Raw genomic sequence first — 17,705 nt, forward strand, 5'->3', positions numbered from 1 at the left:
CATCCGTTAAGAATAAGCGTTATGGACTACTGGCAGGTATATCCTCATTGAATTCTCCGAGCAGGCAAGTAATACTCGTCGTACAGGTGTCAATCTTCAACCTGGACCCTGGTCCCCACCTCTGACCCGCTGGTGGCACCCATGGACAGCGCTCACTATCAAGACTTCATACTAAAATGTTAAATGTCTGAAGTGGGGTGGTTCGGCGCCCATGGATTATCAACGATCCTCCATTTCATGCATGGTATATGTGCAGACTTGGGCGATGTAGAAAAAAAGAAAAAGAACACACGTTAAATATAATACATTTAATCAGTTATGACGATTCCTTCACAAGTAAAACTAATATTCAATTTATTTAAAATTTGAATGATAAATTATGCGGTGATGTATTTTGTTACAATATATTTACAGTTTACCTGACAACAATTAACGAACATATTTCATCAATTATATAAGTTATCATTAATGATTAGATATCACTATTTTGATATGTTTGATTTCAAAACGAAGGGCAATTCCTTTAAAAAAATTCGCGAAAGTACATTGTCGCACACATCTGTTATTAATCCGATAAGAATCCATTATACACCCCAGCTTGTTCTCCAACCGGTTTTAGCTTTAACGCGGGTGGACTCTGATGGATTTGATTTAACTCCGGGTATCAGACCAATCTATAGAACTGGCCCTGCGCCTGCATTTCTCTGTGGTTGTTTTTAATACGCAAATGTAATAAGTTGAAGACAGCAATCGCGCCAACACCACGCAGTCTATAAAACAGACCCCTGCGCGAATTGTGTCGTTATTTTCATGAATTTTCAGCTATATTCCGTTTGATCCAGTTTACGAATTTAGAAACTTCAATATTCACAGCAGGTAATGGTCTGGCGCAACCGAGGCCGCCGATAGTAACGCCGACAGCGAACCAGCGACCTGAAGACTTGTCCTCACATACAAATGATGTACCACTATCACCCTGAAAAACGAATGAATGAATCATTTTTTCTGAATAAATGATTATTACGATGATATTTAAAATATAGAATAGCGAATGTAATTCATTGAGGAGACACCCCGAGACTAGAGAGACTGTGCGTATGATCGGGTGCCCCAAATAAATGATAATAAATTATCAACGTCCATGGAAACATACATGAAAATAATCATATATACTTTAACAGTGCTTAAGAACATATTTTGATAATTCCTGATATTTTTTAGACATGTCTATGTAACACAGTAAACCGAGACAGCAAACACACACACTACATAAAACATAATCAATAATTAATAAAATCTGACAGAACGGCAGTTCGACATCCTGACCTTGACCTGGATGTCTTTATCACTTAACAATCCGGAAGTATTGGCCATCCTCTAATGGACGTTATCGTGTGGACTTACCTGGCACGAGTCCAAGCCTTTCTGCCCCCCTGCGCATAGATGATGATCGCGCAACATTCCCACGACGGCTTTATCGGCCGTTTCCAGAGCAATTTGACATTCTGTACGATTAACGATGGATAGCCGAACTTCTCGAGCGACCTCGGAAAAATCTTTACCTGTGAAAAAAATTACATGATTCTTTGAGACCAGAATGAAGTTTGGACCCACTTAAGTTATATACGTGTTATGTAGCTGTTTTATACGTTTAGATAAATGTTTCTATATGAACTGTTAGCGGACAAACCCGGTATAACTCACCATCTTCGGCAGTTCGTCCGAATCCCGCGGCATAGCAGCGCGTCCCGGCCGGTAATTTGAGATCTGCAGCCGGTAAACAAATCGGTCTGACGTAATCATTGAAATCGACAGGTCGATCTAACTTTATTAAACTGATATCGTTTGGCCAGTTTCCATAGGTGTAATTCGTCGTGCGAACCATGTGGATTGGTTTTCGCGTTTGCCTGTAGGGGGAGTAGGCGTTTCGCCTGGTGACTCCGAATACGAGGGTCATGTCGCTCTTCTCCGTCAAACTGGAACAATATGAATTAATAGAACTTGATTATAACGTGATTCAGACGCTTGACGACACCTGGCGACAGACTGATGTTGTGAACAAAATCGTTAATTGATCAAATGACTCCATATGAACATTGAGACTCCGTGTCGCTTAAGAACCGATCCGATCGTAAAGGGATCGTCGATTTTTCGGTCGGGGATTTTTTTTGCGACGTGAGTTGAACATGTGACTCTTTTTCTTACGATCAGATCGGAACAGATCTTGCGTGACTTGAGTGTACTAATAAAGATTGATCTTAAGTTCGTAGGCAATGAACATCGAGATGTACACATCACATGACTTCAGCGTTCATTTCAAAATGATCATGGATCTCAGACGACCTGAGTGGACAAACGTGTCTAGGTCGAATCAGAGACTCGACCTCGTGATGTGACATCAGTGTTCTTAAGATCGAATCAGATGATCGCATCTTAGTGCGACCTGAGTTTGGCCCAGACTTTTACCATTTGGGCACCGACCGCCTGACTCAAGAAAACGACAATATATACTCACTAGCCGATGCAATGTGAAGCAGTGAGTACCCATTGTTGGTGTATAAGACCTCCACCGCAGTAGAACGCGTTTCTACCGCCTAAATGTATCGATACCAACCACGGCCAAGTACCCGGTTTTACTTCTGAACCGCCGACGATTCTCAGCATATGTGGCACGTAAGCCGGGCGCATCCCACATTCTAAAACAGTATGAAATTACCAATTAGAATATATACATGTATAGTACACGTTTTTCACCTAGTTAAAAGTCTAAAAAAGTGGAGGTAGATTTCGTAGTAATCTTACGTATATCACCGCACGTAACGCGTGTTGCCGTTCCAGACGCACACGTTGTATTAGACGATGTATCGACGTTTGATATAAAATACTTTGTTGATAACGGATCGTGCATCGTGACGTCATTCAGGGTGGCCATGTCGGCGGATGATGAGTTTGTGACGACTGGATTGAAACTCGGAGATTCTTGACTAGAACTGAAATATACGAGGCAAAGCATTTTCGAACGGTGTAAGTTAACTAGTTCCTGGCACAGGGGCTCGTACCAGAGTTGTAGGGAGTGTAAAAAAGAATTGTCTAAATCATAGACACTGGATTTTGAACTAATCGTTTTTACACTACCTACAACTCTGGTACGAATCTCTGTTGTTCTTGGAAGTTGTTAATGAGACTTGTATTAAAGTTGTTAAACGGTTTGGGTAGATATTGATACCTGTAAGTGAGCTGTCGACAAACTGCGTTCGTTGTATTATATGTCCATCTATCCGAACATACAGGCATCCACGTGCCATTAATACCGTTGAATACTTCGACTAAACCATTACCGTTCGTAGAACTTTCCACGAATCGAGCTGAAAAACGGTGTATCATTAAAATCTATCAAATAATAATCATCTTGATTTAGAATCCTTATGTGGGATTCTATATTCGCTTACACCATTCCAAATACACCATGTTTAGAATTGTCTATAATCAACATGACTAATTTAACTGCAAAACACCATAATATTTAATCAGATGAATGGTGATCGACACAATATCATAGTCAATTCGTCTCTCATGGTCTGGATATGCTATTATAGCTTTGCCCGAGGACGCCCTGTTCGACTGCGCCAATCGAGGATTCCGCTTGTGGCAAGCGAGGATCCAACAGGTTCGCTAGTGTGAATTCGGACTCAAAATGCTCGATCTAAAAAATTCTATGAATAACGAATGAACAAAACGTGCAATATTTGAACCCGAAAGATCAATTTGAGATTATCAAGAGATATAAGATAATAATTTCCGGTGTGGAAGGCGAAAAATTCAAAATGGAAGTAAATCTAATTATGAACTTAATTTTGATAGAGTTAACCGATCGATACGCGCGCCATCTAGCAGAATATCGATGCAGCCTGAGGTCGATCATTCACGGCTGTTAAGACTTACTGCAATTTCGTTCGTCGTAAGCCGCATAACAATCAACTACACCATCACAGTGTTTCGACACAGGAATACATTCATGGCTCTTACACTGATATTCACTCAGTTTATCGCACGAAGCTAAAATTAAAAATCAAAATGACGTCACAACATATTCTGCATCAATTCGTCTTCCATACGATACTTTAATCAAATCCTGGACTCTAAAACAGAGTCCAGGGTCAAACTGACCACACTGAGTTGTCTCATCCGAATTGTCTTCACAATCCTGGTTCCCGTCACAGCGCCACCTTTTGGGCAAACAACGACCATCGTCGCACTTGAAATGGTCTTCAGGACAAGCTACGTAACAAGAGTGAAATCCAAATATCCAAAATTTGTTTATCTCGGACAGGCCCTGTTTGTATATATCACCGATAGGAATTTGGAATCTAGATGTTCCTTTCCTTATATCTCTGATATTGATTACCTTTCTGTACGGGTGGTGTCGCTGCCTCCAGTCCACCGACACAAATACCGGGATCCGTAGAATTCGGGAAGTCCGAACAGTTGATAGGGGGAGGCCATGCGACGTAAGCTAGTTCCAATATGGGGCCGCAATTAGCGAATGTTTCTGAAAGGAACGGAATTTGATGATAGCCACAATTTGATGGTACGGTTTTAGATTATGATAAATCAGCTCAGAAATAACGACTTACCCTCGCAGATGTTCCGACACGGTGGTAATATATGATACGGCGGTGTCGAATTTCCGCTACATTTCGGTAAATAGAGAGAACAGCCGAACAGCGCCGCGTGTTCGTAGCAATTGAAACTTTTATCGGTAAAATACAGACCCCACAGTAATATAGAATGTATCGCTTCATTCTCATTCGAGTGGTTTAACAAATTGGGAAAAGCGGTGAAATTGTAGAATTGAGAACAAGTGATGTTCTGATAGTTGACGACCATAGGTGTGCATTCTCCTACTGAAATATTGAGAATAAAACAAACAATAAACCGTTTACATCAGCCCTCTCATTCATTAGTAGATATTTGATCTGAATCGTTTTTGATTAGGTACAACTCTTCCGGGAGCGAAACAAAGGGTTTTATGTAACCGTTATAGGTAGCAGCCATTTTGTGAGGACAATTTTTGTCCTGAAGCCTTTTTACAGTTTTCACCAATTATTTTTGTCGGTTAATCGAGTCTTGGTTTTTTTCGTTCATATCTCTGATATGCACGACGATAGGAACGGAGTTGCAATATCAATCATATATGGCTGATAATAACACTTTTTATTATCTTACTCATTTATATACTTTATAAGCGTTGTTTCCCATTTTTGTTCAAAATCATTTTTAATCGCGTTTTATTATATCATATTTCATCGGCCCTTATAGATGTTTACATCTTTGTGGTACCATGTTCTAGCAGAGGGAATGTCTCGTTTTCGGGGCGGGTTGCACGAAAACATGGGCCGGGAGCAATCTTTAAAAATGTCCGTTTAGGCTAATCTGATTAAAAACGAATGCGGTGTGTACGTGCGGATAGTTGTGTAGGATTAGATGATATAACACCGAGTCAAATATTTATTTCATCGCTTTTCGATAATTTCACGGAGGTGAAAACGAAAACAAGTCGTCGTTCTAAATTGCGGCGAGAAGCTCTTGATGTGCCGCGAATATATAAATACAAAACGCCCATATTGACGTTTGAAGTAACGTTTAATGATTTCCACCTACACTGAAAACACTCTCACTAATAAACTGACACTATATATATATATATATGATTTATATTATATATATATATAGTCAGTTTATTAGTGAGAGTGTTTTCAGTGTAGGTGGAAATCATTAAACGTTACTTCAAACGTATATATTGCGTATGAAATTAATCGGTAGAGCCAAACTACATCACTTTTCTCACCACGAGATGGCGTGGCGAGTACTCAGTCTATTTGAATTTGAATACCTTTACTCTAGATATTTTGAAAAACCAAACCGTCCAATTGGCTTTAAATTCATTAAAAACAGGCTTAGATGTGAATAGATTCCTCCAATAGTACATATTGTAAACCGACCATCAAAGATTCAAATTTAACTTTTCTGCTACTTATTCATTTTCGAGAAAAGTTTATCCGATTTCTGTTGAAGTCTCGGAGGCGATATGATTTACGATTAGCAAAACCTCGCGGATCATCGTGGAATTCTACAAAAGTCCTCATTAATCGGTGATGTATTGAAAATAACGTATCTATTTACCAGGAGTAGCGTTTGTCGGGGCAACTGTAGTTGTGGACGGTAACGTGGGTGCAGGTGTAACCGATGTCGTCAGTAAAGGATCTAAAAACCCAGAAAAATACATGCGGTTAAAGAGAAAATCAATCAATTTAAACTCGATAAGAAACAGCAAAACTCGAAAATAGAAATCATCTTCATATCAAGCATGCGCACGCGGTCAACTGAAAGATTCGTGACTTTCCGTTGAAAAATGCTGCTCCATTTGCTGAGCTCCCGCCACAAAAGCCACCCGCGAACAGATAACTTGCAGTAAAATGTTTCAATATAATTTTGAAAGGCGTTTAATATGTCAGATCAATTGTTAATTTGGTATATCTTATACACACGGTTTTAGTTCGTGGGAAAAATACTTTTACTTCTCACAAGTAGCCATAATCATAGTAGTTAAACACACAATTTTCGACATGCTATTCGAGACGTCATTGTAATTTTCGACCAGATATAGTTCTAGCATGCCACATTCATTCTCTAAAACTAATACTTATATAGACTCGTCTTCCTTGTCAAACTGAATCGCACTCTGTCGAACCCTTCATTAACACTATTAGCGCAAAACGAAAAATCCAGGACAAACGGAAAATTGTGCGCGAAAACTGTTATAAATTTCTTACTGTCAGAAGTGATGTTAATGGATAGTTTATCGACTACAAAAGGGCCAAGTGTTCCATCAGTATCCGCGAATAGGCGAACTGCATCTTCCATTTTTTGATGAGTATCTTCGTAAACCGACACCATTGACTTCATTTTCAGGACGAAGTCGACTTTAACGCTGCCATTTCTGTGAGCAATAATATAGACATTCATTTAAAAATATAATGTCTAGACCAAAATCAATCATTTTTGAGAAATACAGGAAGATGTTTTTTTATCATGTTTCACGTTCAGTTTTATCGAAATATGCTTATACAAATGCCTTCGAATGCTTTATTACTTTGACGAGTAGGATTCTTTTGTGGCCACGAAAACAAATTCACGAATAAACTACACGATAAACAAGCTTTCATAAACGTAATTCAAGGGTTTCTAGTATAAAGGAAATAAAGGATTATTTTTGGATCCAGAGGTAGTGTAGTTGTAAAGTGTCCATCTAAATTGATTGATGACAGTTTAATTCGACATCTGAATAAGTGAGTAGACCGTAACAACGACTATAATAAAACTTTAGGGTTCGTAATGCCATATAGGCCTCAGTAATACTAACGTGAGTTTCATTATTTGAGTACCATTATATAAATCACTGTAACTACTCTTCTTGAAGGCTCTATCAATCTGGCAATGTATAAAACATGCAAAAACCGGTTTTATTGGAAAACATAAAAGATTCATGAGATTATAAACGCGAATCGGTTGGTGATTTCAGCCCATTGCTAAAAAGAATTATTTTTCAATCATTATTTTTCTATAGCTAAGTACTGACCTGGAATTGAAAGTTTTCCTTGAATATGTTATATTCCAAAGAATTTTCGTTTCCTAACTGAGCTGAATATTTAGAAAACGGGCCTCCTATCACTTTAATATTGCCTTGAAATAAATCCGTGCTATACTTTTCTGTAAAATAAAATCATCAAACATAAATTTATATTTATATATATATATACATCATAGGTTTTTATGTATTATCTGCATGAACTGTTTCATTTCACTGACCTTTGACATATTTTCCACCTATTTCGGGATGGAAGACTGGAATTTGAATGAAGAAATTGACATCATTTTGTTTTCTGATCATCTCAAACTACTACAACAACATCTAAAACAATATTTCATCAATCTTCGGATTTATTTTTGAATTTAGGTAGCTGAGGTTCATGGTGGACACAAAAGTGTACATTTATTTGCAACCCGAGTTATCGTCAAAATCGTTTGTCCGAAAATACAAGGTAAGAAACAATAGATATTCTGAAGCACCTCATTACGTAGTGCATTTAATGCCTATTGCCTGATTTTTAGTTCGACGTCAATTCAGATAAAAATCCCAACGTAGGCATCGTAGCTAATTGAATGAATATTTTATGCGAAAGTCATTTGAATCGGACCAATTATTTTACCGGGAGTATCATTTAGTAAATTGGGATCGATCGAATTTTCAAAGGGCAATAACTATGCACCTTACTTATACTCGGACTACGTAAGGACTCGTTTAAGTTCACAATAGAACGCTGAAAACTAACTCCGCGTACATCAAGTATAGTACATCTATTCAGTCAGGATATTGTTCTGGCGGACACGAGAAAAACATTTTCTCACGGAAAATGAATTTTTAACAAATGGAAATATTTCCTGGAAAAATCATAAGAAATAAATTTCTTTTGGATGAGAAAAAATGCCGAAAATCCACTTAAATATTTCTTAAGTGTTCAGGATGCATTCCATTATACTGGTAGTTTGACGTATGCGTATTGCTTACCTAGAAAGTATAAACATAAGGTCAAGGTAACTGTGACGTAGATACAGACGACCAATAGGACGCAACAGAACATGCAGCCCACGTGTTTGCTCTTATATTCCGAACCGAATGTGATTGGTCGAACGCAATCGGTGCCGGTTCGATGCTGAATCTTTCCGCCATTGCCGTAGTTCTGTAAAGGGTAGTCATTATCGCATTCATACGCTGGATTGTCGTATCGCGCCTGCAAAACGATGATTTTGAAAGAGAATTTTCTTATGAACTCATTTTGGATTCAGTCCGCGGAAAGCCCCAAATACCACCTAACCTGAAACATACTATATTGTCACTATTGGAGAATTAGAAATTTTGATATTGATTGAGAGTATAATTTCTCGTAAATATTTAGGGTAGGACTTTTTATTTATAGGGCAGTTCATACATTTACTTCTCAATCCTTTAAAAAATTCTCTTCGTTGAAATTCTCATTAAACAGTCTTTTTTTTATTAATTGCTAGTTGGGTCGCTCTGGAAAACATCCTAAAGCCCAACGCACACGACTCAGGGAAACAACGTGTTCCCTGCATCGTGTGTCGTACAGCTCTTGTAAACATCTCGTTAAGGGCATATCCGGTAACTGGCAATACGCAGAAACCCACAGAATCCCAAATCTTGTTTAAGCGACTGTAACAAGCGAAGCGTGAACGGGATATAAACCCGTGCGTGCTGTATATGGATACCGTACATCATAAGACTCTAATTGATTTATTCCATAAACGGTTTATACGATTACCACCGAGTAATTATAAAATACACGATTCGGATTTTATCAGGGACCGGTTTTACAGAGCAGTGTCGCAGTATACACACAGCGATGATTCAAACAACTCCGTAGTCGTCCGAACGAACTTCCACACCACCACCGCGCGTCCGTTACTAAGGGGTATAGGTTAGATAATAATGAATAATTCCGCCATCTCTGTAGGTCAAATACCGACTGCTGATTATTCTTTTTTTTTGGTTAAAAATATTCATGATTTTCCGTGAAAATTTCCTCACATATAGACAAACATTTCGCTATTTACGGTATTTACGCATAAATCTAATAATGGCAATCTATGTATTTCGTGTGTGTTTTTTGTGTAATCAATGATGATTGGTCGTGAGCTAAAACAGGGGTGATGGATCTATAGGTCCGAATCTGATTGTGAATTTACTAATTCGGGATGGAGACTTGGCCCAAGCGTGTGTCGTAGGCGGGGAGCAAAAATGAACTGGTCCAGGGGACGAAAATCAAAACGCAGCTTCATGTTATCTGAGGGCTTTCAAAGTCAAAATCTCTTAGAAAATATCTCTTGACTTGATGACTTGTTGGTGGGTTCGAACCCGACCCGCGTGGACGAATCTACCAGTTGTAAGGTAAAATATGTTAGCGCTATGAAGCGCTCGACGAAATGGACTTTTTCCAATCGATTCATCATCGTTGTATCGCACCAGCCGCAATATACATTGAAATATCGGCGTTTGATGAAGTTTCAATAATAAGCAGGATACGGCACGTTTTCTATACGTCGAATGCGTCGATGAAAACGATTGCCCAAAGGTTGCAATGATTTACGGTCTTGTTCTGCCAGGAATTCATCGCAGTTGCTGTTTTTCTACTGTCGCGCGCGAACAAATAAACGACGTTTGTAGAAACTGTGCGAATTTATCGAATCAGATCTACTTCTTCTTCGTCTAGTACGACGGGAACTCCTCGGGCAATATTTCTAAAAGATCTTTCTCTCTCCATTCACTCTCTCTCTCTATCACTTTCTTCCCCTCTCTCCTCCCTTATACTAAATTAGATTTTCAATATGATGTAACCTAGAAATTTATTTGCTTGCGCGCGGAAATGTATCCCAATTTTGGCGTTTAGTCTCTCCATTATTATACGCTGCACCGACTATGCCGCGGACGAGGTTAACACTACAAACCTGAAGAATCTTATATTGATGTATAGGTTACCAGAACTCAACTCAGTAACTTTCTTCGTGAAACAGCCATAAAATCTAATTTGCGGTGCGGAAAATGTTCGGTTTTGTTTCTTGTAATTCGCGTCACTCGCGAGATTACACGGCAATCAAAATGTACCTAAACAGGCTTCGTGCCGGTGCAAACAGGGGATAGATAACAGCGCGGGTGAGCGGTGGATGATTCTCCAATCTCAAGGTTTCCCCTCACTCGAAGTGATAAAATCGTCACAGAAAATAACGTATATACACCATAAAAACGTTTTCAAACTCGCTGCTTAAGTCGTCATATAGTAAGGGGCGGATTTAGGGGGTGGTCTCGTGGCCCCTGGCTTCTTTGAGGTTGCCCTTTTCGTCATGACAGAAATCGTTTAAACCTGTAGATTTGACGCTCGCTCGAAATTGTGCATATTTTCAGATGTATTTCTTCTCAAAATATATATACGACCGAGTATGGAACCCTGCATTCTATGGCATGGCTGGATCATTATCATTTGGAAAATAGAATGCCTTTTCTCTTCTTCAGGACACCGGCCTTTCAACTTTCCTATACGTAGGTCCGCCCCTGGTAGATAGGACAATCAATATATTAATGGTCCTAAAGAGTACTTAACACGTGTACACGATAGATTGAATTGGAAACACAATTTATTGAGACTGAAAAATAGGGACGACTTCGGCAAGTGACGAATTATCATGACAACTTGAGCGAGTGTGACTTACGCGCTTATTCAGACTTATGAAAATGAATATAGGGTGATATTTTGGTATATAGGGTAAGAGCTATATATTTACCTTCTGGAAAATCATCATTACAAACCGCAATATATCCTATCGAATGGTTTAATGTGCGCAGAACATGAAACGTTACGCAATAAATCCAGAAATTGTATACGTTGTAGTTTAATTAACAATAACAACAGTAACAGCAGATCGATAGACGACGTACCACGGATAAACTTAGAATTACAAATAAAAACACTAGGTTTGATAATCGATATTCCGAAAGCGCGTGATATCAACTTCCGACCAGTTTTAGTTGTTGCCCTTCGCCCGATTATAAATAAGTTTATAGTGATAACTGATCTGTCGGTCGAAAGCGGGAAGGCGCTCACTCTCAGCTTGGAGTAATCAGACTGAATTACTCCAAGCTCTCAGTGATCGACTGTGGTTAGGCTGTACGATACGCGGCTGCTGGTCGCTCTAGCGATCATCCCCTCGCGGCACGTGCTGCTAGTCAAACTCACCCGCGCCGTCAGGAGCACGCCTCAGTCGCCAGTTCATTTGTTTCATTCGTTTCCGCGACATATCGGAAATAAATATCCGTTAGGCTTTGGTGGAAAACGAACAAAATAAACTAAAACAATTGAATTGGTTGAGAATTGAAAATGTCTTCGTCCACGGCTCGGAGAGTTGGTATCGTAATTTCATAATCGCAATGTCACTTAGTTAAAGTAACCTAATCGTTGTTGAAGCTTTTATAATCGGATGGGCCGCAATACCAACTAGCTTTATACCGTGGTTGTGTAAATTATTCGATCGTGAAACTAAACCATTGTAACTGTAATCATTCCCGACCGACCCTTCGATTCGGAGTGTATCTACTGTTAGAATTGTCAACATCGAAAGTGTTCGAATAAATCATTTAAAGGAAAAGGAAAGCGGATTTTTGAAGAATAGAGATTGTTGCCGTTCGGCGTCACCCAACCCTGTATACTTACCATGCATGTACACATGTAATCAACACCGAGCACGTATGAACGACCGTTGAGGTATAATTCTACGCAAATGAATGTTTTGAAAACTGGGTTATAATACCTGTTCCATGAGTAAATGCGGATTGGGAACAGAGCGCAAATGAATAAATACGCTGCATTAAAAATGTCATTAGTTCGGTCGTTTCCTTAGATGCAAAAATATGTTCAACTACATGTATTTCACAGATTACGCTAGATGGCGCACGCGTGTCGATATCGCCGATTTGCGAGCGCAGTGACGACAAAAAATATTTTCAACTATTTATTGCAGGTAACGCTAGATGGCGCACGCGTGTTGATATCGCGAGCGGCCTCAGTAGCTCAGAGATAAGGCGTGGTGCTGCTGCATCCAGCAGTGCCGAGTGGGTTCGTTCGAGTCCTGCTGGCTGCTTACACTGTGCGGGCAACACTTCAAAGCCGTCCCGTCATTAGGTACAAGCCAAAAAACATACTCCGCTCCAGTTCAATAAATTTTAAATGCAGTTACTGTAATTACTATTTTCCCTCTGTATACGTGGATCATGAAATGGTTAGTGTGATTAATATTCGTACCCAGACTCCCACTCCTTACCTGTACGAACTATTTATATACCTTTAAATCTTTACTTGAATCACGAACCGCGTGGCATTGACGCAAGATACATGTACGCCGAGAGATCAATATTACAGTACATGTGCATGTAAATTCTATGCAGATCCACCACTGACTCAAATGTATCACCTACCAGATTCCAAGTGACACAAGACAATATCAAACACACTAGTTTTTTTTATGAGAAGAATGTATTTATTCTCATCATCATAATATTTCATGACGTTATAAAACATGCAATTAAATACTAGCGTATATCAATTATCTGTCGGATAATTTCGATGTCCATGAAATGGAATTCATAATTCAAACATTTTGTTCTCAGACTTTACTACAGAATATAGCGTTAAAGAAGATGATGACATGAATGATTATTCGGTTTAGAGTTGTCCACAGTCCTCGATTACAACCTTCTTGGAAGTTTTACCGCTATCACTTCCAACTGATTCTACCTTCTTCACTACATCCATACCCTCGGTAACGCTTCCAAACACAACGTGTTTTCCATCCAGCCTGTCGAAATAGAATAAGAAACATTCAAGAGACCAGACACGCTCAATTAAAACTAGGGGTCCAGGGACACCATGCCCACTTGGAAAGTGGTTTCAAATGCTAAAAAATCTAACGATTTCAATATTCAATGCCCCCTGGTGACCATATACAAAAACCAATGACCTTGAAACTCACCACAATCATAGACGATGTCATGAGCTACAACTTTGCAATTGACTGTGGTAACAAAATATGCGTAGGTACAAATATAATATAGAAATACTCAGTTGTTGTATTATTCAATGCCCCCTGGTGGCCATATACAAAAAGCAATGACCTTGAAACTCACCAAAATCATAGAAAACGTTATGGGCTACAACTTTCCAATACAATGTGGAAACACAATATGCTTAGGTATCAATATGTGGAAAAACTTTCCCACCTACAAATGAGTACTGATGACGCTAAGATGGCTGCCAATTGTGCCATAATTGGCTGATCAAAAATACCTGTCTCAGGTATAAAACATCCCTTTCCAAAGAATACCCATCACAAATTGCAATGAGAAATGACAAACCAGTAGGAAGCTACAGGACTCAGAATTTGGACCAAAATTTACATTTTTGGCCATTAAAAAGGTCATATGACGGCCATCTTGAGTCCGATCGACCCAATTTTTCTATGCTGATGGGCCCTTGGGGAGATACAAATATATACAAACAAACAATGTAATTGATAAAACCGTCTTCAAAATTTCCCTCGAAAATTTCAAAAATGTGTAAAAAGTGCTGATTTTGGGGAACAACAATGGCTGCATGTCAACCATCTTGAATCTGACAGGGCCAGTTTTTGGGCTGAAGATGTGTCTAGGGTAGATACATGTATAAACCAAATATCAAGACATTACATTGAAGCGTCTTCAACACTTCCCAAGATAACTGGATTCCGTCTACGGACGGACGAAAAGTGAACGCAATAGCCCGCTGGGACTAAAGTCCCAAGTGGGTTAAAATATAGGACGGTGAAAAGTTTCCATTAACTTACCACGTCGTTTTTGCAGTACACAGGAAAAACTGTGAACCGTTTGTGTTCGGCCCAGCATTAGCCATAGACAAAATACCTGTCAAAATATAAACATCTCGTATTAAGTAGAATATATTCACACTGAGGATACTTATTAGATGAATGAATTTCTATTATCAAAAAAGATATGTATGATTAACCAAGGTTGACTGAGACTACCACACAATGAATTCGCAGGGTTCTTAAGTTCGAAACAACGAAATCAGAAAGGTCGCGTGGATTAAACCGGTCTACCATGACAGGCTTAAATTTCTGTCGAGGGAGAAAGCACGCCCGCAACCACTCAAATTTGTCAAGCGCTTTCTTTAACAACAGGGGTGAAAACTCTAGACGATCGTGTTTGAATGCATAAATACAGCGGGTTGATAGCCGATCAGAGCATGTTAAAATTGATTGCAGGGTCCGATCTAAGCACTTGTCCGATTGCCCGGGACAAGTATATTATCATAAGGGCAAGTAGGTTATCATTATCACTTGTCCCCCGGGCTAGTGCAATTCTATGTCTCAAAGCTTTTTCCCACTCGATACAACGGATGATAGTGCCACCAACCGGACTGACTGCGTAGGACAAGTAGCTTTTGGAGGGGGCAAGAGATATTTCAGATATGCTTCCCCCCCCCTTGGGGAAGTGGCGATCGGGCCCTGTAGCCCTATCACCACAATGTTGTTCAGAAGCTGTAAACACTTACCTGGTCCAGTATGCTTCAGAGTGAAGTTCTCATCAGCGAACTTCTCACCGTAAATGCTTTTACCACCGGTACCATTGTGTCGGGTGAAGTCGCCTCCTTGACACATGAAACCTGGAATAACGCGATGGAAACTGGATCCCTTGAATCCGAAACCTTTCTCGCTGGTGCACAGCGCTCGGAAATTTTCAGCTGTTTTCGGGACTACATCAGCACGCAACTGAAAACAATAGATATGAAATTTAATTCAATGAGTCTATGGAAAATTGATCTCTGAAGACTTTGATAATTTGTAATCGTGCAAGTATTTGTCTTAAGTCTATGTAACAAGTTTTTCTTTAATCTGTTTTTACCATTGTATTATCATTCAGGTATTTGTAGTAAGTGTACATTAAACCTTAGTGTTTTTGTTTTTTTTCTCTACCCAAATTTATCTATTACTAATTAATTATCAATTTATCTGTTAACCTATCAATCATACTTTATTTTTATACTCAGTATGCCTCAATCCGTAAGGATCTTAAATACAATAGTCATTTTGAATTGAATTAATAAACCAATCCGGACACAGCACCTTTTAGGTTCCCTTCTAATGCAATGTCGTAGTAGCTAGGAAAGGTTGGTCATCGTTTATCTAACCCTAACCCTCAATGCTAGTACAAATACAAATAGTCAGCCCCCCCCATATACCACCCACGTCGATGCAGAACGATTTTGGTGGTATATCGGGGATGTTTTATTTTTGTATTTGTATTGAGATGCACCTGGCGGTAAGTAATGGGTGGCGGTAAATCAGGGGTTGATTGTACTTATAATTCTCCAAGAGATATTAGAATGGCGGTCTTTCTTGTCGATTTAAAGCTCAATTTTCGAGTATATTCATCAATCCTCGGTACAAAATGGATGTAAAAACAATGATTTATCCGGACTGCACAACTCTACTGATTCGATTAAGACCTATTTGAGGTATGCACACCCAAAATTTAGCGAAATATCCCAAAAAGATCGTGGACAAAAGTAAATAGACTTAAGTGCAGCGTCTTCCCTAGATCACCGAGCTGAAAACCAACCAAATGTTTTAACAGTTAAAACATTCGGTTTCGGGTAAGGTTTAAATAGTTAAACTAGATATAGTACCTTACCTTACCCTAGGGGTCAAACGGACACTAACCTTAACCCTAACTCTCTGCTCTGGATGCTTTAGACCCTAAACCCATCGGAACCCTAACCATAAAGCCAGTAAAATGATTTTATTGATACTTTATCAAATTAATGCTATATATATATTATGTACAGTAAAGAAGTAAACACTTTGCCGAATACGGTTTAATATCCATTTCCGCTTCGTTTTAATTCCACTTCCGTTGTTTTTCCTTTTCATCCAGTTATATAATTCAGCAAATATAATTCATTAAAATAATTCTAACATATATAATTATCTTTTTTGTCATACGAAGGGAAAATAGATTAACAAAAATATAGACTCCTGATGATATAGTATGCTTAGTACACATACATGCACGCGTCTAACCACATCGTTTTTTTAACGCCCAACCAACCAACCAACCATTTATCAACCCAGGATAGAGAATTCATGAACCAACTAAGGCAAAGCCATTAAATTTACTCACTTCCATTATAACTCGTCCGGCTGGAGTACCACCGATACTGATATCAAAGAAAACGTTTGGCTTGGCCATCGTTGAGCAGTAGCGTCGAATGAAGCGAAGTGAATTAATTTTCGTAAACGTGAACCCGACGATAAAACCGGCGGCAAGGATCAGGTAAAATGGCGGCGAGAGGAAGTGATTCGGCGTGACACCGGGTTTATATACCCGTCACACTATACCGTGTATCTATCCGCCGCACGACTCCGTCGCACAATCCATCCGTTTACTTTCGCATATATTACATATTTATTCTGGTCTTCTGAGTTTTTTCCTCATATTGACTTCTAGATATTTGCTTAAAGTTTCGACGGATCGAACATCTTGCACTATATCTACTCTGCGCATTCACACACGGTGGCGCCTAACGCACTACGGTCTACCGTAAACCGTCTAAATTGTTTTCCAATCGAAATTTATTATACTCTAAAAAGTAGGCGAATTATGATAAACGATCTGTATTAAGCGGTTTCGATATTTAATGATAAATCTTAAAAAGAAGCGCCGTTATGCGGCGTCAGAGGAAATTTCATCATATCTGGTCTGGTTCGTATTTTAGATGAGTCAAGCCTCACGCGCCAGGGGTAAACTTTTCACTCGAGGTTTACATAAAACGCCGGTTACGGCCACCGGTGCGGTGCAGCCGGCGGCGATGGTATCCGGTTCGCCGGATCAGTGAAAGATTCAAATAACTGCCTAGATTCTCGAAAAATTGATGAAATTTAGGATTTCCCTTTTGGGCAAGGGAATCATTTTTAGAAAATAGGATTTTTACAACTCTCGCGGGCACACGCAGGCCGTAGTCAAC

At 39.2% G+C, this 17,705-nt stretch overlaps 2 protein-coding genes across 2 annotated transcripts; both read right to left on the minus strand.

The window, feature by feature from the left end:
* Positions 1-319: 319 nt before the first annotated feature.
* LOC141904204 (atrial natriuretic peptide-converting enzyme-like) lies at positions 320-11,638 on the minus strand. The gene is made up of 17 exons (XM_074792755.1): positions 11,416-11,638; positions 8,630-8,852; positions 7,870-7,905; positions 7,640-7,770; positions 7,424-7,491; positions 6,834-7,000; positions 6,184-6,264; positions 4,635-4,904; positions 4,406-4,549; positions 4,168-4,278; positions 3,943-4,056; positions 3,227-3,365; positions 2,803-2,990; positions 2,516-2,696; positions 1,705-1,976; positions 1,405-1,562; positions 320-976 (listed from the first exon to the last, which is right to left on the minus strand). Exons 1-17 carry the CDS (start codon positions 11,431-11,433, stop codon positions 809-811), a joined length of 2,469 nt encoding a protein of 822 aa, XP_074648856.1. The 5' UTR covers positions 11,434-11,638; the 3' UTR covers positions 320-808.
* A 1,526-nt stretch (positions 11,639-13,164) lies between these two features.
* On the minus strand, positions 13,165-17,045 carry LOC141904216 (peptidyl-prolyl cis-trans isomerase). Its single transcript, XM_074792776.1, has 4 exons — positions 16,862-17,045; positions 15,234-15,450; positions 14,506-14,581; positions 13,165-13,482 (listed from the first exon to the last, which is right to left on the minus strand). The coding sequence occupies exons 1-4, from the start codon at positions 16,928-16,930 to the stop codon at positions 13,350-13,352; spliced, it is 495 nt and encodes a 164-aa protein (XP_074648877.1). The 5' UTR covers positions 16,931-17,045; the 3' UTR covers positions 13,165-13,349.
* Between the last annotated feature and the right edge of the window lie 660 nt (positions 17,046-17,705).

This window comes from Tubulanus polymorphus, chromosome 4, assembly GCF_964204645.1.
Source record: "Tubulanus polymorphus chromosome 4, tnTubPoly1.2, whole genome shotgun sequence".
Lineage (NCBI taxonomy): Eukaryota > Metazoa > Nemertea > Palaeonemertea > Tubulaniformes > Tubulanidae > Tubulanus > Tubulanus polymorphus.

Bases quoted from the DNA above. Each gene is read 5' to 3' on its own strand.
- LOC141904204 (XM_074792755.1), bottom strand. The intron at 7,001-7,423 runs GTTAGTATTACT...TATTGCTCACAG, and splicing joins ACTCAAATAATGAAACTCAC to AAATGGCAGCGTTAAAGTCG. The intron at 1,977-2,515 runs GTGAGTATATAT...ATATTGTTCCAG, and splicing joins GCTTCACATTGCATCGGCTA to TTTGACGGAGAAGAGCGACA.
- LOC141904216 (XM_074792776.1), bottom strand. From the start codon at position 16,930: ATGGCCAAGCCAAACGTTTTCTTTGATATCAGTATCGGTGGTACTCCA. The intron at 15,451-16,861 runs GTGAGTAAATTT...TATTGTTTTCAG, and splicing joins CCGGACGAGTTATAATGGAA to TTGCGTGCTGATGTAGTCCC. The intron at 13,483-14,505 runs GTAAGTTAATGG...CTATTTCGACAG, and splicing joins TGTACTGCAAAAACGACGTG to GCTGGATGGAAAACACGTTG.